Here is a 20,402-nt window from a genome sequence, read left to right on the forward strand (position 1 = left end):
TTAAAACTGAGTTTTCGCATTCCTACTAATTTTCGAAATACAACCTCGGCCATTGCCAAGTCCAACTTCAAATCTAAACTAATATTATAAAGCGTATAAGAATAAATCTAGTCTCAGGAACTACTGGACGATTTGGAAAAATATTTCAATGTTAGATAGCTCGTATCGCTTAGACACTGACGGTAGTGAGTAGTTATTATAACTGTAGAAATAGTCTGTCCTGATCATCAGTTCTGATCTATTTTAAATAGTAACTCGAATAATTACAGTTAAGTTTACTCAAGCGTAAGTACCTAGATTTCATCTTAAACTTAACTTTAGAGCCTCAGATCAAAGCTTTTATGTAACTCATACGTATATCGTATTTAATCCATCGTAGTTAATATAAGGCGAGGTCGCACAGAGGAAGCGGTGACGGCAATAGGCGACGTCCGTCTGTCAGCGAGCTGTTAGGCGCCCGCGATTATCTACATGCGTCATAGAAAAACTATGCCTGTACAAAACAGAGGCATAGGTTTTTCTCTTGTCTTAATACCTTTAACTAGGTGCTATTGGTGACACTCCTGTTTAACCACCATTAAGAGTCTTTTTGGCTTTAAGTACCTAAGTACCTGACAAACATATGTTTCTATTTCATCTGTGTCAAAAACGTCTTTTAATAAGCACGTGAACCATAAAATACACTTCAAATTAAAGCTAATTAAGGTCACTGATACCACTCTTTAATTCTCAAAATCACACTCAAGTACCGTAACCGACAAACAACAAAAAAACAAAAGAAGCCACACACGATCATTCAAAAGTAATTTTCCTTAATACTCGATAAAGAATCATTGAAGTCGAGAGGTAGTTTATCATTCTGTTTCGGCGAATAAACGCACAGCTAATAAATTGGCCACCGGCAATCATTCGATGCTTGTCGATTGGAGGTAAAAAAACAAAAGAACATGTTTATGCCCTTCATTCGGGTGCGCGGGCGCAGCGTCAATCATACGATCGGACAGCGCGGTTGGTGAGGGTAGGGATGGGTGTTGGTGGAGAATTTGACTGTCGATGTCGACAAGACTTCATATTTATTTTGGTTTGAATAAGGTGTCACAGCTTCACAGGTGTATACATATCTACTGCACATAAATCTTTCTATTGAATCACTATATTACTAAAAGTTTCGTTAATTGAAGTATTTATGCTTTAACTTTCCGGCGAGGTTAATTTTATATTGAGCGTTCATTCACTTTGAAGTTTTCTACGTAATATTTTATTAAATTGCAGATAAATTAAGAATTGGATTGAAGACAAGTTTATAAGCATTAATTCTTCAATCATCAATTATATTATGAATTCTTTTAAAATATACAGCTTTTTTCACGTCTACTTACTACGATCACTCAATCTGCGTTCATGGCTCTATCGATAGTTATTATCGACATTCGCCCCGCACTACAGACGAGTAGCGGTACTCTCGCGGAGGGTGAGATAACTCGCGCCGATGTCTTCCATCACATGATGCATTCTCATGATGCAGGGCTGTGCAGCGGAAGATATGGCGTTCCTTAATGGCAGACTGATTTTATTCGATCTTGATAGTAGTAGACCACCAGCCAGAACTGTTTATTGATTGAAAATTAGAACATATTTCCGTGCTAAACTTAATCTGTGTAAGTCGAGTCAACGTACCGTAAGATTGGAGACCCAGATATTGTTAATGTCAAAGCGCGTACGACTGTTACGTGAGAATACTGTTAATAATGCGAACAGCAAACACTTTGTTACGATAAAGGCATTTACTTACAACATTTTGTAAGCTAATGCGATTAAACGAATAAGATTCAGCTTGTAATACGATTATTTACAATGTTACATAGGTATTTCATCTAATTAATCGATTAATTAAACGTGACATCTACTACTGCAAGGCAAGTGGAACTTTTCACAATATTGGACGGCAATTTTTAATCTCACAAGGTACCTACATAGATGGAAGTCATTTATTTACTTTATTTCTATACAGACTTCTTTATAATGAAAAACATGTATTTATATTTTAAAAAATATTTGAAATAAAAAAAGGTTTCAAAAAATCATCCCATAAAAGAATATCTTTTTCGTAGCAAACAAACTCCGCGGTGCCTACGCGTAGCCTACGAAATTTCTACGAGCTCTACGAATAGACTACGAAAATATTTATGAAATGTAATCGTTTTTTTGTAGCCCATTTATCGAGACAGGCCATAGGCTACTTTTTACCTTTCGTTTGGGTGCACAAAGTCGTTCCCATAGTATTTTTTTTATTAAGAGCAGACTTAGACTATAATTAAACATTTAAAGTATGAACATTTCTAATTATAAGAAGACATGAAATTTTAATCAAAATTAAACCTCAAATAAAATTATTTATTTTATGAGGAAAGAAAGTGCGCGTCAACCCTACAAATGATTCGGACGGTGGTTGCAATATAAAGGTTTGTCCTTGACGCTGGTCGGCAATACGAATCCTCACTTTGGAGCGCCACCAGCGAACTGCCATGATGGAAGGGCTTAAGAAAACTTCGATTTTGGTAAGTTTAGAAATAGTAAACGAATAATTTAAAACTTCTAAGTTTAAAATTACCAATGATAAAAATGTTCTTATTTTTTGTCTAGCTGTTTACTTTATTTATTTATTTAACATTTTGTACAATGACGGACTTAACGCCTTAGGTGTTTTCTCCCAGTCTGCCTTTGTGTAGTGGAGAAATAGCATCTTTACTTTAATGATTATTTGATTTTCAAATAATTTCAAGATATCTATTTCAGTGGGGCACTCAATTTAATGTACGTTTTGATTTATTTTAAGTATTAATTACCCCTATGTCACAGCATAATTGGGCTACATTGATATATGCGCCTATTTCAAAATTACGTAATTGAAAACTCATATTTTTTCTTTTTTCATTCTTTACATTTATAAGCTGTACTTTTAGTACCTACATACTAGTTTAACTACTCAATCACCCAAATAAATAAAAACCTCGTTCCAGTTGCTCCTCATCGCGCTAACCAGCAACACCAGCGCATTGGAAGCCAGGAAAGTACTCCACAACATACCAGAGAAGATCATCGGTGGGGTCATTGACATCGTGCAGAGCCACAAGAACAAGCCCACCCAGCAGACCACGACTGTCCAGACCCAGACACAGCAGCAAGTCTACCAGCCAGGGTACCCTCAGCAGTACGCTCCATGGAACGCAGGTTACCAGAACCAAGGGCAGTACCAAGGACAGTACAACTACGGGAACGCTCAAGCTGGGAGCACCTACCCTCAAGGAGGTTACGGCAACCAAGGTTATCCATCAGGCCAATACGGAGGCTCCCAGGCACAGATCCAAGGACAGTATCAGACGTACCCACAGAATCAGGCTGGTCAATTCCAAGTTCAAAATCAACAGTCTGGTTTTGAAGGTCAGCAAGTTAATCAGTTCCAGGGGAATGTTCAAGCTGTTGTTCAAGGTCAGCAAGGACAGGTTCAGGGTCAAAATCAGCAGTTTCAAAATAATAATCAGCAGGCAGGACAGTTTGTGAATCAAAATCAGTTTGCAAGTGGAAACTTTCAAGGAGGTCAGCAAAGTGGTCAGGTTAATTACCAAAATCAGCCTTCTGGTGGCTTTGTACAGGCTCAGCAAACTGGATCCTATGGTGGCCATCAGCAATCTACCACCAACCAGCAGTCTGGTAGTTTTGGGACTAACCAGCAGTCTAGTTTTGGGGGCAACCAACAGTCATCATTTGTGGGACAAACACAACCAGTCAACAGCTTTGGACAAACTCAACCTGCGAATAACTTCGTGGGAACTCAACCTCAAGGTCAGGTAACACAGCCTTCTTTTGCGGGACAAAACCAGCCATCGTACCTTCAAGGACAGGCAGGAAACCAGGGACATTTTGTATCAGGAGGTACTGGCTCCACCGGTAACTATCAAGTGACATCAGGTCAGAACTCCTCTGGGCTAGGACCTACTTGTGTCTGCCAAGCCTGGACTAAGCCTCAAAATGGAATACTTAACGACAATGGAACGCAGAGGAGTGAGGAGAAGGTTGAAAAAGTCGAAGAGAAATGATGCTCCTTGTTAAATTTACTTAGCAAAATACAGATAGCGAATATGTGTAATGTTTTTGTAAGGCGCTCTCAGTCATGATTCTTTTTTTTTTCAATTTACAAAATACTTTATTTGTATGAATATTGTAGAAGATTGATTATAATTTTTTTCAACAATTGTTTCAAGGTGGATTTTGTTTTGTAAACTATCTATCTTTATCTTCTTCATATTTTCATGATTACTTAGTTCTTGACTATTGTACTTATTTTAGAAAAAACATTGCATGATTGTACATTTTGCGCCTTTGAAATTATTGTAAGCTACATACTTTAAATAATAATTACATTCATATTTATTTATTACCTAGTTGTTTTATTTCGGAAAAAATACTTTTCACGACCCGTGTATCGAACCCTAGTTTTCATTCTTTCAGGTGAGATTTGGACCAATGAAATAGTATGGAAATTAAGTGTTAAATTGTTTCTAATTGATTCGTAGCCTCGTTGTCTAAACGATCAAATTACTAGTTGGTTAACTAAACGAGTTGAATGATCTTGATTTTAATTGTGACCAAACTACGCGATCATTTCGCTTGTTATTTTGTCTTGTAAACACATATACATATAGATACACTAAAGATAAAAAAATTATACAAACAAATAAAAATGGTTGGTGGAACGATAGGAAAGTTTGCACCGAATGGGAGTCCAATATAGCATGTGTCAGGTAGAATACATACATGCATAGATAGATACCCATAATATGTATAAATAGTACATTAGTGCTATTATAGATGACCTTATAGAGGGTGTTTCTACAGTAATTATAAACATTGACTTTCCCTAGGGATAGTTAACATGCATGACAAATAATTAGGCTGGATAAACTGGCGTATAAGCGCCTGGATCTTTTGCTAAAGCAATACAATTTTAATGACGAGTTATCGTCGTAGGTGGCCACGGTAGGAATAGAGTTGAAATTAGTGCAGTGCTTGATAGTTTGTAGTACCTACATTCACATGACAATTAAATAAATATTGAAAAATAAATAAGACATACAGACATTGTGATAACATCTGACATGTGCAAAAATAGATCTTTTTTCAGAACAAAAAAAAAAACGTTATATTGTCGATATATTCAAATCTATCATCGTGACTCATACTGTTCATGACTTATCACCAATTTGAGTTTGTGGTTGCCAGTCTGTCTGCCAATGACTCGCTTCGCACAGAACAGTGGGGACGTTCATACCAAAATACACAAAAACAACATCAAGGAATAGTCGAAGACATTTTAAAGTATTTTTTTATCTAGACAAAATCTAGATTGCGCCGACACAAAATCAATTTTTCCATAGACCAATAACCTGGCACAATGACCAGAACGAGCTACAATTTTAACAACAAACAGCACAATTTAAAACCGGCTTTAAATTCAGTACGGGGCAGTCTATCCGACGGCAAAGCATTATTTTGCAACCCTATTTCCTGACTTATTAACTGAGAGCTTTTTCTCCCCTCTGGGGTAGTACAAGAAGTGACAAAAAAGGGATTAGCAGCGGTTGTGGGGAGGTCTGGGTAAGTTGGTGGGCTATGTAGGTCTGAAGCGTGCGCGCGCCGCGTTATGTAATCGTTACGTAAGCGGTACGGGGTTGCAGGGTTGCTAGGCGGGGGGTGTGAGGGGGCTGAGGCGCGCGGGGCGGGGACAAGACAGGGCGAAGGCGCCGGCAATCGATTCCCGTCCGCAGTCCGGCTCGGCGTTTGAACATGGCAGACAAGACAAAGGTCGCAGAACAGTATTACGCCCCGCCGCCGGATCTAGGCAAATGGGAGTCCTTCAGGATTTTCCTGTGGAATGGCGAGACGGGACAGTTCCTTGGCCGCACGGGATCGAGTTGGGGTGAGTTTTTCAATTTTTCCTCTAAGACCTTAGACATGGTTTCCTTTGCTTTTTGGAGGGAAAATCGATAGTCCGTGCCTGGAAAACCGTTCAAGGATAGTGTTTCTATTCTCAGGGGTATTTGCATTATGTATGGAATAATTATGTAAGTCAAGGTTTATTTATAAGAGTGAACTAAGACCTTAACATAGAAAACCTTTACTTAACTAGTCTAGTAACTTAAAAAAGTGATCATTGAAGTAAAATTACGGGAAAGGTAAATGGGACGTTTTTAACGGGTAAATCAATCAAAAAGACTAATTATTAATTTGAATGAATGGATTCACGTTTATCATTATACGTTTTATAGCGTACGTACTAAAATGTAGGTACAAATAATATTTCCGTTATGCCAGATAAAAAATGTTGATACTTAAGTGAACATAATTGTTATATTATTTATAAATAACTTGCGCCAGTTTTGACGGAGAAGATAAATCTATTATTATATCAGTACCTAAATAATGTTTTAATAGAATACGGTGTACATAAAAATCAGCAGGTAGCGCCCTTAAAAAGTCACATTACGTAAGCAACACTCGGCTAAACTTAGGACCGAGATTGTAATCAAATCCGCCCTTTTCATCAGAGTAACATTACATAAAATATTATAAAACATTAACAGCTATAATAATGTGTTATTTAATAAATATATTAGTGCATATAATATTGCATTTCGTTGCAATTTTCGCGCCACGGTCGGCGCGCGCCGAACAGGGGTGCGCGCGCAACGTCCTTCCCGTGATCGATCCAAGGACGAACCGTCTCTTACGGAAATACCCTGCTATGGAAAATGATCCTTAATTTCCATGAAAATGTATTGAGTGGACTATTGATTTAATTTTGCAAATAACACGCTTTATTACTTACCTATATTTGCATGTTACAGTCTTTGACAGTCGTAATGGTAGTAGAAGCCAGAAAGTCTGATAACCAGTCTTACTAAAGAGTACCAGGTTGCCAGAACTACTGGGTTGAGGAAGTCAGATAGGCAGTGGCTCTATGTAAAACACTGATAGGTGCTCAGCTGTGCCTGGATAAACTGGAAGGCGAGGCCAACACAGTTAGGAAAAGGCTAGACAGATGATTATAACAATTGTTTGAATGCATAATAAAGTTTTCCATTTTTGATTTTGGTTCTACGATTTGGCTAGTTAAGAGCACTTATAATTTTAATATTATGAGTACATATACATAAGATTCATAGGTTTACTATAAGACGTAGGTATACAAATAAAAAATTCTATTTGAATTGTAGTACGTACCTATATTATATTATTTCTATGTTGCCAAATTTTAAGTATATTATGAATGACATAACATTGTATTCAGATCAATTTATGTTGCGACACTTCTTCTAACTCATAGGAAGTGGTGAAGAGTAAGCATTTTTTGGGGGCTGTTTCACGTAATTCTGATTTTTCAAAAGTGCTGATTTTCAGTCTGCTTTGAATAAACGCTTTTTTATTTTGATTGTATCACTTAGTACATAGGCACTATATACAAGGGCACACACGTACCTTGTCTTGTATATAGGATTACTGTACATGTAAGCTTATGTGCCACGTCATGATAAATAGAAAAGAACATAACTGACCTATGTCATACTTAATTAAAAGTCACGCATGGCAGTAAAAAGGTCAATTTTACAAAAAAACCTTATAGACATTATTTTCCCAATTTCCTTAATGAAAAATGATTATGTTAATTGCGGCAGCTTGGTGATGGCATATATGGCGTTCAAAAAGGACAAGACACGCTAGTAACTTTTGTGTGACTGTCGAGTGTCAAAATAAAACACGCGACTATACATATACAGGCTCGTATGAGATCTTAACAATTTAGAAATTATTACTTTACTATTAACCTAAGCCTTAAATCACACATCATCTTTGAATACAAATAACAAATGAACCACTAAAACAAAATTAAAATGTATTTCGTATGAAAGAAGAACTATAGTACCTACGTACGATAAAATGATATTTTAGTTAATACTGTACTCAAAAATCTCGAAATAACTTCTGTGGAGTTGAGGAAATAATATAAGGGAGAAATTACAATAGACGTTAGTATGAGGAAACGCCCATAAGGGTCTCCCTTGAAGGTCATGAAGTTAATATTGGATGTCCTTCAAAAATGCCAGCTGTTTGCTGCGCAGTAACACACGTGCATTGCACAGATGTATGCAAAATATTGTTCAAAATTTTTTGGCTTTAGCCTTGAGAAATAGGACGAATTATTTGGCGCTAGACCTTAATTTATGGATTGAAACTGTTAATAGATACACATTTACTAAGAAATTACTGAAAGTTCTATTTACCGTGGGTTTTTGCAAAGAGTTTAAGGCCGATGTTATATGTACATGAAGTGTGTACAGTGTTATTCACAAAAGTCAATCAATCTACGTAATCTATGAAATGCGTAGTCGCTCTAAATGACAAAACCATTTATTCTAATTAGTTTGAAGAGCAATACTGTCTGAACGTCTAAAGTTACAAACACCTACTCATTGTGAATCAATACGTCATATTTTTTAGCGTTTTCTCCTGTTTCAAGGGATAATCCTTTTTATACGACGATGAAATCATGATTTCCTACCAGTCGAAGATTTTTTCAAAATCAGTCCAATTGATCCAGCGATCACCCCTTGCAATTACATCCTTATAAACATTAGTATTCTAAAATGTAATTAAAGTTTGCATAAGCGTGCAAGTGAACGCTGCTCTGTTTAAGAACGTTAGTTGACTCACTTAAAATCAAGTGCCTCTTTATTTACAACACATACAACACAAAATAAATACAACGGACATAAATAGCACAGACAATAAATGCTCCTCAATTATATTGATCCTTGTCAACGCCCATTTTACTTCAAAATCATTCCTTTGATAAAAATAGTTTCCCTTTTCATTTTCTTTCACAAAAATCCCACGGATACCTCCCTAATTCTAATTAGCCAAAAAAAAACCAGTCGAAAAACACCCATATTTCCTTGCAAAAGGTCGAAAGGTGAGATTCCATTGCGCATGCTCTATGACCTGGTGCCCGTACATCGTGCTAACTGACGTCTGCATAGCTGCAGGCTGCATACAATATTGATGAACTGCTTCCTAGGAAAAGCGAGTATCGATTTATTGTACCGATATGTTCTATTCGTAGGAATCGGAGGACTCGATTATTGCTAGTTGAGTGACTTCTTAATTTTCTATGTTAATTTATGGTTAACTATCGAAATTAACATAATACATATATCTATATAAGAAAACTATTGAAAAATCAGCCCTTAAACGTGAAATTTATCTATATTCAGGACTATGATCGGCAGTCGTTACCTAAAAATAGATAGTACAATGATGAGAAAGATATTACGAGTGGATAGATAAAAAAACACCTTTTACAAGCCTTATGGGAAATTAATGTAACAAAAAAGTCGTAACTATTCCTGCATCCTCACATAAAAATAGCTAAATTAAATTAGTTTTAAAACCCTTTTCATGAGCCGTCGTCGAGGAGAAGTAGACTATAATGAGAATAGTTTGAGCAAAGTTCCCGTCGTCCAACTTTTCCGTATTCATTTGTTGGACTGCAAAATGAGCCAGCAAGAGCTTCATTCTGTGCGAGTATACTTAAGTTGTGAAAATAAATCTTTAAATAATTAATTGACTTTATTTTAATAGTTCTAAGGGGTTTGTTTTTTGCTTAATATTTGTCAAAATAAAAATTGGGCGTCCACGGTGAAACAATAAGTAGGTAACCAGTCACTGAGTAGTTGAAGGTGTAAATATAATGCAATACTTACATAAGATTTACCTTATAATTAATTTTTCGATGGCCCATACAGATAAAACAAAAGAAAAGAATCGAAGAGGTCTATAATGTCATGACCAGTGGCACAATCCATAACATATATTCTTTCTATAAATAAAATAAAAACTCCCTAGTTACCTTGCAGTGAATTAACACAGCGGCCTAATTCTAAATCCTTTGCGTCCACACGTTAAGTGGAGCCGGTTCGCGAGAGAACGCGAAGCGGTATCATCAGCTAGATGTTATTGTTATTTAGCATTCATAGGCTTTAATAAGTTTAATTGAACTGACTAATCAGGTGCCTAGGCGTTTTTTAAAATAATAAATCGTCTTCTGTCCCTACTCTTTTTGTAAAAGTGTTGGCCTGGTTAGGAAATGTCAGGAAAAAATAATTTGGTATCTAGTCATCATTAGGTCGGTCTAAATATTATAGGTATATTTTCAAGTTTTTCAGGTTGAATGGCTGAACCGATTCAGATAAATCCTAAAACGTATATATACGAATATGAGCGTAAAACGGCTAATAGCAGAAACTTTACATGACACTTTAAAAAACATATACCGTCTTACCACAAAAACTTTTAAACGTCAGTTTATGCCTTGTCTAAAAAAGTGACAAATTATGACGTTGACATATGGTTCATTTTGCAGCCAAAATTTTATTAGACCAGTGTAAAACAGGGTTTAAAGTTTTTGTAGTAAGGCCCATAGTACCTATAATTTAAAAAATGATCAAAAATGTTATACGTAAGAATAGTCCCAAATTATAACGATTTTCAGTCAAAAGGAATTTCCAAACTTCAGAATATACAGTAGGAAGTAAGAAATACGGTCAGTGATCGAACCGGTACTTTGGTAGGAAACTCCTATTGTTGCCACTTGTGATCAATTATCGGCTTCATCAGCTAGAGGTACATACATACGAGTGCACGCGACTCTGTCATTATAGCGAGCCATTTTCAGCTGAAATCACGAGTTATTTATAGATCGACCAGATTGGAGATTGCTCGTTAAAGTACAGTTTTTAAAATGTTGCAGAAATTAGTCACACATACGATATCTAATTCTATCATCTATGCTTCAAAAAAATTTTCGTGTCTATGTCATAAAGTTAGGCGGTGCTTGCCACGGTCAGTTTATAGATGGGTGACCGTAATCTAATTCTATTAAGTTGCAATCCGTGATTTAAAGTAACAAAGGAGCTTAACATATACAATTTCATATTTTTTATGATTATTGAATTTGGCTGTACCCAAAAAGTTCTAAAGTCTAAAAAACAGTCATCATACTTTGGGCTATTTCGTAATTTAAATTAATATTGACCTTAATTGTTTCCTTAAATAAAGTTTAGGTTCAAGAACCAGTCATTACCCTCATTATAGCTCAGCAGCAGAAAAAAATATGTTCTTGAATTGTTAACCCACTTGTCAAATAGGGCTGCGAACTTTATTGTGTTATAGACGGTGCGTTTGCACGCAGATGGCAATCGCGTGAGAATTGGGGCCAACCCTTACGGCTTTATTCTTCACAGCTGTGGTTTAGTACCGTATGATTTATTTTTATTACTTGCAGTTTCGGCACTTAACATTTTTCAAGTTTATCAGGGCCAAGCTAAGACTATTTGAATTTAGACTTATTGGGAGTACTAATTATTTAGTTCCAGTCTGGATTTTGATCATCTTCATAACAAAGACTGATCAATACACTGGCTTCTGCCAGCGGTCTCACACGATTCCCGAGGGATCTGCTACCCTCACTAGGACAAAGAATATATTCTGATAAGCTATATTACTCCCAAGTTTCATCAAAATCCATTCAGTTGTTTTTACGCGAAAGAGGAACAATCATCCAAGGATGAAGTTGCTAATATTTTTACTTATATGGCTTTTAATTTTGTCCACAGCTAAAATCTTGCTGTTCTACCTGATCTTCTATGCGATCCTCGTCGGCTTCTTCGCCGCTATGCTGGCGATCTTCTACCAGACCCTGGACTCCAAGATGCCTAAGTGGCAGCTTGATGGATCAATCATAGGATCCAACCCAGGTAAGAACTAAAAAGTGATCTAGCACTTTGAAAATACGATAACGAATAGTTCGAAACTATGATATTTTTTTACAAAATTTTAGTCCATAAAATCTTTGTATTAAGACTTTTTTTTTTGTTAAGCTTGTAACACTTTATTTACTTCTCTTGTTCAATCATCAATTCCAAAATTCACATTTAAACATCTAATGTTTTTAAACAGACATTCAGAATCACATTCAGAACTGGATCGGACCAAGTTCTACCTACAAACAGTTTTATGAAAGATTAACATCATCTGCCTAGCCTCTTATGAAAGACCTTACAAGTATTCGTTCCTCTGTGTCCAGGTCTTGGTTTCCGACCGATGCCGGACAGCGCGAACGTGGAGAGCACGCTGATCTACTACAAGGCTAACGACAAGGGCTCCGTGCTCAAGTGGGCGCAGATCATCGATGACTACCTGGAGCGTAAGTATATCTAAGTCACATAAATAAATAAAGATACCAGAAATACCTGCCGGGGCTGCTGGATTGTTCGAAAGAGTTACCGCAGCCCTGGTCCATAAAGGGCTTAAGAAGGAACATGGTGGATTTTAGTCAGTTAGAGTCTGACACTCCCTCACCCTGCTAACCCACAGCGGGAGAGGCCATTTAATGATTTCCAATATAAAAAAAAAAACAGATATACCTACCAAGACAATAATGCAATTTTTGATGACGTCGACCTGATTTTATAGATATCGACATACGCATTGATATAATGACTTTTAGAATGTGTTCGGTTTGAGTTTCTGATCTGCATTGCTCTATAGCTTTCGCACTAGAATTTATCTAAATAGGTCATCATGTCATTGCTCTTAATCACTACTGGGTTCTGCCGCTAATCGCCAGCAAAGGCGGCCTTCGCAATTAGCACAATTGCATAGATTGCTTTTTGAAAAGTAACAATTGCAAATAATTTCGCAAAAGTTCCACAAGTAAATTCGGTACTCGTAACTATTAATTTAGCATTCAGAAACAAATATAGATCGACTCACATGTGATGATTCTTTGTTTAACAAATAGGTATGTCTCAAGTAGTATATTAAGACACTGGTACTCAGCTGAATCCGGTGAGACTAGAAGCCGACCCTAACATAGTTGGAAAAAGGCTCGAGAGATGAAGTAGTATGGGAAATATGATTAGGATCTCTACAACATAACTTTATTGTTCTACCACGACAACAAAAGAATCTCACCAAGCTCACACTTCAAAACCACCATCTATCTCGTTCCAGAGTACCGCAAGAAGGGCAGTGGTGTTGAGGCGAGCGGCGCGGAGTACCGGGTGCCCTGCTCCCCCACGAGCGGCGCCACGGGAGAGAAGCAGGTCTGCGATGTGCCTGTCGATGACTTCCATCCCTGCACCTCTGCTAACCAGTACAACTACGAGGAAGCTGGGCCTTGCGTGTTCCTCAAACTGAACAAGGTGAGAAAACTTATAAATGTACTTCGGTGTTCCTACTCAGAAATCCCTGTTGTGAAATCATAGAAGATAGCTATTAAATTTAGTTGCATTCCTGAAAAAATCTTCAGAATCCCTAAACTTTATCAGGATTTAATCTAATAGTTTATAAATTACGCCACTTTACCACCTCTTTTTGCTTTAAATTTCAGATCTTCAACTGGATCCCGAAGCCGTATAACAACACTGAGGACCTGCCTTCCAACATGCCTGATGACCTGAAGCAGCACATCAAGATGGTCGTAAGTATCCAGGGAAACCAACATCCTGGAACTTTAACCCTTTGCCAATATTATTCCCTTGATAATGTAATATACCACTTTTAACAAACGCGAGAAAACTGACTACATGATTGTGCTGTGCAGATTTCAAAATTATATAGGTAAGAATGTAGTTCTGCTAAATTTAAATATGATGAAAACCCCTAAAAAATAAAAGTCAAGGTTGATGCTAGTTTTCATAGAATTATAATAAAATTGTTTTGTTGTCTACCAGTCGGGCAAACCCGAAGCGAACACGGTGTGGGTATCATGCGAGGGAGAGAACCCAGCTGACGTGGAGAACATCGGGCCAGTCCAGTACATCCCTCGCCGCGGCTTCCCCGCCTACTACTACCCCTTCACCAACAAGGAGGGCTATCTCAGCCCCCTCGTCGCTGTGCTCTTTGAGAAACCCAGGAGTGAGTATAACCTTGCATATTAATTAATTAATCACCCTTCTGGATCCATCTTGAACTTTCACTTAAAAATTGTCACGTCATCTTTAAATCAGAGGTATATTGACTACTTTTTTCTTCCGAAACTGTGGCTTCTTATATGATATGAATGACGTCTTAGCAATACACCTTGTTTGAGTAATAACTTCATACTTATATATATTTTGTTGTATCTTTGCAGCGGGCGTCCTGATCAACATAGAGTGCAAGGCCTGGGCCAAGAACATCTTCTACGACCGCTACGAGCGGCGCGGCTCGGTGCACTTCGAGTTGATGGTGGACCGCGCCTAAGCGCCACCCGCGCCAGTTGGCCAAGCTGCTGCCCCACAGACTGCTCACCTGGCCATCAGTGTCTTATTTATTTGTTCCACCACGTTCTGGAACCGGGGCTATCCAAAACATATGCCACTCAGGCACATCGGGTTTAACTACATTTCAATCATAACTTAGCGTTTTAAACTTAAGGTTCTTAACTACGATAGCCCCGGTCCCAATGGAGCCACTCAAGCATTCTGTAGGGCGAAGGCCTAACCGCCAATTGGCCGCCAAGGTCACCAACTGATCGCCTACCGGCCAAGGTCATCGGGTCCCCAATTGGCCGAGTTCGTCAACTTACTGCCAAAAGATCGTTAGTTGATCACTAGTCATGCTAATTGGTGGTTGCCGGTCTCAACCGGCTGTTAGTTGTTTTAAGTGTTGTAAGGTCATGGTTACCAGTTAGTCGCCAAGGTCGCCAATTGTTCGCTGCGGCTGCCAAGGTCGTCTCGGAGGTCATGCCAGGCCGGCTGCCAAGCGCCATTAGCAATAGCCACATAGTCGGCGATTAATTTGTATTCGTTTTAGAATAAGCCAGAGGGCGCCACTAATTTTAACTTTTGTTTGTCACGCTTCAAATAAAGTTAATGAAATTTAAAATTTATTGAATATATATGAATTATGTAATGTTTTCTGGACGGACAGTCAATAAACACGCAATAGTTGGTTCCAATTTAGGTTTTTTAATGGTGTTTTATTTCATAGCCTAAGATAAGCACCTCTTCCCTTCTTGTCCAGGTAAAGCCTTGTGACTACAAAAACTCTGAAGACATCCATTAAGACCGTTATAGCATTGATAAAATAAGGCACATTCAGTACCTAATACGACGGTTTTATGGCAATAAGTCTTACTAAAGAGTACTAAAAACTTAGGAGACATTAGAGCTTATCCACATACACAGCCGAACAGAATATTATTTACAGCTCATATCAGCAGTTTGATACCACTGAAATAGGTGTACCTATAAGTTATAATAAAACACATTTTAAATAGGATATTTTTATCTTTGTGTGTTGCTTAGCTAAATTATTTCCTATTTAATAAATATAATAATAGATTTGATAAAATTGTGTCTAATTTCATCAAAATAAAGAATTGACTAAATAATATGTAGGTATTTAATAGTTTATAATCTAGAGAGTCAGCTCAGTTAACGTTGTATGTAATATTGCTCCTGCTATATGTTATCTACACAAGGAAGAACCGGGATCCGGAGTGTATCCGGATAAAAAGCCAAACCTAAACGTAGGCTATTTTAAAGGTTAATATTTAGTATTATTGCCAACTTTCATCAAAATGTGTAAGTATTTTTTTCGTGAAAGACTACGTAATACCTGTCACTACCTTTAAGCCAATTTTCAGTTTGAGTTCACGTTAATTGACTATTTTCGCACTAGGTGTCACTAGCGTCCTGAATTAACTACGTATTCCACACTTGGATAATAAAGTCTTCAACCTAAGTTCTTTTATTCAGTCCAAACTCATAACTGTTTCTCAGTAAAAGCGCCAAGTAAATAAACACAGAATAATACTTAGGTACACACATACCTATAAATAGCCCGAATCCCACAGTTGGTCCTATGTCAATTAGTCCACTCACAAGTTTGGTTAAAGATCTATTTATATTCACACTTCTAAAAATAACTTGCTTCATTAATCTTGCCAGTTAATTAATTAGTTAAAATGTAACGAGTGACGCGTGTTGTCGTTTCAACGCCTCTTTATATTTCATCACACTGAAAAGAAGGCATAAGTTCAATGAACAACTCTTTGCTCAATACTGATTTAGGCTTTTCTTTCTTTTTATGATGATAATGAATAAAGTCTCTCAAGTTTGAGTGTGTAGTTTCGATTCTAGATCAGCCAAGTAGGTACCTATCAATGCGACTTTTCCAGGTTTGTAGAAGTACATTCTAAGTATATCTTGAAGAAAAACATTTCGAGGAAACCTAGTCCTTTTATTTATTTATTTATTTAGGCACACCAACAACTTATTTACAAATACTTTCACATATATAAGTTTACAGTTGTAATAAGTCCTGCGTAAATATGTTAATTACAGGTGCGCACAACGTTCAAATTAGTCCTTATAAAGTTTGAAATCATTAACGCGCATTGAACAGGTGACTGACGCGAAATCCTTCTCCATGTGAGAGGAAACCTGTGCCCAACAGTGGGACGATAAAAAGGCGGTTGATGGTGATGACAATTGGTAATATTTAATAAGATTCCATGGCACTGCACCTCGACTGAATTGCAATTATTAGGCAAATGTTAAATTCTTTTACAATTTTACAGTAGAGGTATTTTGTACACGGTACCAAGGATTGTCTTGTATTTAAGGAAATTTGAACCTCAACAAAATATATCGTGGTGATTAAGCTAATAGTGAGATTGGTGATCAATACTAACAATAAAGTAGCATCTGAGAAAGCTAATACCTACTATATCGGCGTATATTAAGAATTTCCATTTACATATATCTTCAACTTATCGAGCCAATTTTATCCCAAATCAATATTCCACAGGATTAATTACCGTACTCTATAAATAAGTCTTTATTACTTCCTTATAAACATAGCTTATGACGTCACAGGTACTAGGAGAGCATAGAGTAGTGAATACTGTAAGTAGGGCACGGGGGTGAATGCCGACTGCCCGGCGCCAGAGGGTTAGTGCGAAATGTCGCTCCGATACTTTGTTGGTATTGCGAAAATGCGTTACAGAGATAGGTGAATGTTTTGGTGAAGATGGGCTGTTGGGGTGATTTTTAGCCAAATTACTGAAAAGGAGGATTGCTATTTATTATTTTTAATTATCACCAAAAAATTTATGATGAATTTATTTCATTCTCTTCTTCAATTTAAGAGCCCAGCTCTTGTCGGTGCAGCTCCTTCCATTTACGCCTATCTCTAGCGCCAACTCCTGAGCTTCCTTATACGTCACAACATTCACCTTCTCTTTAATATTTCATAGTTTTATGTATTTCAGTCACAAACTTACAGTAGTTTTAACTGACAACATTTACGCCCGGTTTTCTTAACACAACCGTTTTTTTCGTGAAAATTCATAGATGACGTGACGATTGTTTTAAGAAAACTAACGTTTATGTTGTCGGTAAACTTAGGCCTATTAAATTAAGTAAAATATTCTGACGCGAAAAAATCTTGCTGAAAATCCTGCTCAATCAATTGAATTTGTTACCCCTCTATAGAAAATGCACAGACTCAATAAATCTACATACAAATGTGTATATTATCTAACTAGTAACTACGTTATTCACTCACCCCTTGTAATCCGCTCAGCGTGTCATCAACCCCTGTAGATCTATATAATTAAATAGGTATTTATGCGTAATTAAACGTATAGCATATATATTACTATTTCTAGTCATTGTATTTAAGTTTCGAGTATATACAGAATCTTAAGTTTAAGAATCAATTTTGCTAGGACGACCAAATAAACGATGGATGGATTGTGTGAAAGTAGATATGAATATAAATAATGTTACTCGTGAAATGACGGTAGATAGAAGAGTATTTAACAAGAAAACATGCTGCGATGACCACAAATAAAATTGTCAAGATAATGGCAGGATAATGGTCAAGATGATGATAAAATTACCTATTGAAGGACTACCTACTACATACGTAGCGTGATACCTAATTATATGCCTACTTAGTTAACAAATCGCTGAAACATTTGTCAGTTTGTGCGTATGTTACTCTCACTGCAAAACAACTTTTACATGAGTAGGTAAACTTTTAGATAGAGAATCTAAAAATAATTTGTCGCGTTTACTGATCCTGTACCTGTGGTTACTGCCTACCAATTCTTCAGTATTGCAAGTGTAACCGCGGGATATAACTAGTAGATATCGATATAAAATACGTAACAATGAAGATGTGAGGCGTCAGTATGTCTGTGATGTTATAAGTACGTACTACGCATAAAACTCTCGCCTTCGAGCTTATGTCAACAACCTCTGCGTATTATACATATGATAGTGTCCGTCCCTTGTACACTTATATTACTTATCTTTTATCTTTTTTTTTCAGGCTTTGGTTTTATCCAGATGAGTCTTTATTTGTAAATCTTGATTGTTGATTAATTTTTTATTAGTTATTTAATTACCAAAGATTGTTTTGAGAATAACAATTCAGTATACCTTCTTTATTTTCAGTAAGTAATTTAATAAAATTGCTTGTATTATAAAGGAGTCATACTATCAGTTAGCACTAGGAGTTCAGGTCATCTACCATAGCACAGCAATCATCGTCGAAAACTCCATCCTAAGATTACCAAAAACGTACGTACGTAAGACTGGTTCAAAATAATTACAAAGCAAAAAGAAATATTCCTTAACGTAATATAGGTATCGACATAATATATTGTTCCAACGGCCTTTATTCGTTTTAAGTTTCTTTTTATGTAAATATAGATTTAGTTTATTTTAAAATAATGTACAGAAACTAAAGAAATAAAAATATTTAACAAACAAAAAAATATAATTATCGACATTAATTTATTTGATTACAAACCCAATATTATTGGCGTTTTCATCAATGGCGTCTTGGTTTCGGTACTAGGGGAGCATAAATCTGTAACACTGTATGCTGGCGCCGGGATGACGCCAAGCGACGTCGCCGCGACGCCGGGACTCACCACCCCAGTGCGATGTACATTGCTGGCTGCTGGAATTAAGGAATCATATATTTTTTTATAAAATTTTTGAAGAATACTTACAAATTAATGGCAAACAATCTGTAGAGGCCCAGTTTCGTCACGCATACGGCATTATCAGTGGCGGCAAGTAGGTATTTCAATGTCCAGGTGTAAAAGCATTAATATGGCTAAAATAAAACTTTTGATATGGCTCTAGAAGTGGTGTCTGCAGATCTGTGCTTATTTTGCCATTTTTTTAATTTATTTATTTATTTGTTTGATTTATACGACTTCAAAAGTCAGTTACATAAATCAGAGAAGTTTACAAAGGAAACTTAAAAATAAAGAAAATTGAGAAAAAAAAAAGATAACACAAAAAAAAAAATTACAAACAACATAAAACTTTACAATAACCAAGTAACAATTAGGTAAATCCTATTTAATTCAGACATTAACATTCCTTGCAAAGAAAACTTAAAATTAGAAATATAATAAAGAGAAATCGAGTAACGAAGACTAAAAAACCGAACTAAGAACCTAAAACAGGCAGTTTAGTGAATCAGTAGTCTGGTTTATTAATTAAGTTCTATATTAATTAGTTCATCCGTTTTGATAACTGCGATAAACTCAAAATAACTCTTCATTTTTGTGAGGATCTTAAAAGAAAACTATAATAGAAAATGACTACGGCGTAGCTATGACGTAGCATTTGTGTAGGCGTGTCGATAAATGCATCGTAGCACCGTAGCACACCTGTAGTACATTTCGATGCCTTTCTTTTTAAACGACTCTTAAATAAAAGAGGAGACTACAAATCTTATAACAACGTTTTTATTTATTTTCATTGCTGAAACATTATTTTTTTTCATTGAAATAGTTTGCTTGTAATGTATTATGTTTAAATAGATAATATAATCCTTATCAGGTTCTCTTGAGAGTTCAAGTCCGGTTAAACCATGATAATAATCATTCCAGTACACGGGATGTATTCACTGTACGTTAGCAGCCACAGGAGATTAGCAGTTTTGTGTTTCACACGTTTTTAGTCGTTCCTCGTTCGTTCGAACAAATAATGAAGCAGAAAAGTTATACAAAGTTCACAGATCTTTTGAAATCTTCGTAGAAAACTACCACTTACTATGTTTTTTTTATTATTTCCAACTTATACTGTAGGTACCTAGGTTATGGCATATGCGAATATGAAATCTTGATATTCAGACAACAAAATGAGAAGAAGTAATAAACTTATTTTGTGTTGAAGAACAGTTCTAACATTCAACTTTCTTAGATTTGTTTTCCACAAATTCTTCTTCATACAAACCCAGCAATGTACTCGCAACCCATCCTCCGT

The 20,402-nt window shown here is 36.5% G+C and overlaps 2 protein-coding genes across 2 annotated transcripts; both read left to right on the forward strand.

The window, feature by feature from the left end:
- Positions 1-2,462: 2,462 nt before the first annotated feature.
- LOC110380605 (protein argonaute-2) lies at positions 2,463-4,261 on the forward strand. The gene is made up of 2 exons (XM_021340622.3): positions 2,463-2,558; positions 3,021-4,261. Exons 1-2 carry the CDS (start codon positions 2,526-2,528, stop codon positions 4,095-4,097), a joined length of 1,110 nt encoding a protein of 369 aa, XP_021196297.3. The 5' UTR covers positions 2,463-2,525; the 3' UTR covers positions 4,098-4,261.
- Positions 4,262-5,796: 1,535 nt separating this feature from the next.
- Positions 5,797-15,062, forward strand: LOC110380604 (sodium/potassium-transporting ATPase subunit beta-2). The gene is made up of 7 exons (XM_021340621.3): positions 5,797-5,977; positions 11,730-11,870; positions 12,200-12,319; positions 13,129-13,319; positions 13,508-13,597; positions 13,851-14,034; positions 14,252-15,062. Exons 1-7 carry the CDS (start codon positions 5,845-5,847, stop codon positions 14,359-14,361), a joined length of 969 nt encoding a protein of 322 aa, XP_021196296.1. The 5' UTR covers positions 5,797-5,844; the 3' UTR covers positions 14,362-15,062.
- The last annotated feature ends 5,340 nt before the right edge of the window (positions 15,063-20,402 follow it).

The sequence above is a fragment of the Helicoverpa armigera genome, chromosome 6 (genome assembly GCF_030705265.1).
Source record: "Helicoverpa armigera isolate CAAS_96S chromosome 6, ASM3070526v1, whole genome shotgun sequence".
Classification (NCBI taxonomy): Eukaryota; Metazoa; Arthropoda; class Insecta; order Lepidoptera; family Noctuidae; genus Helicoverpa; species Helicoverpa armigera.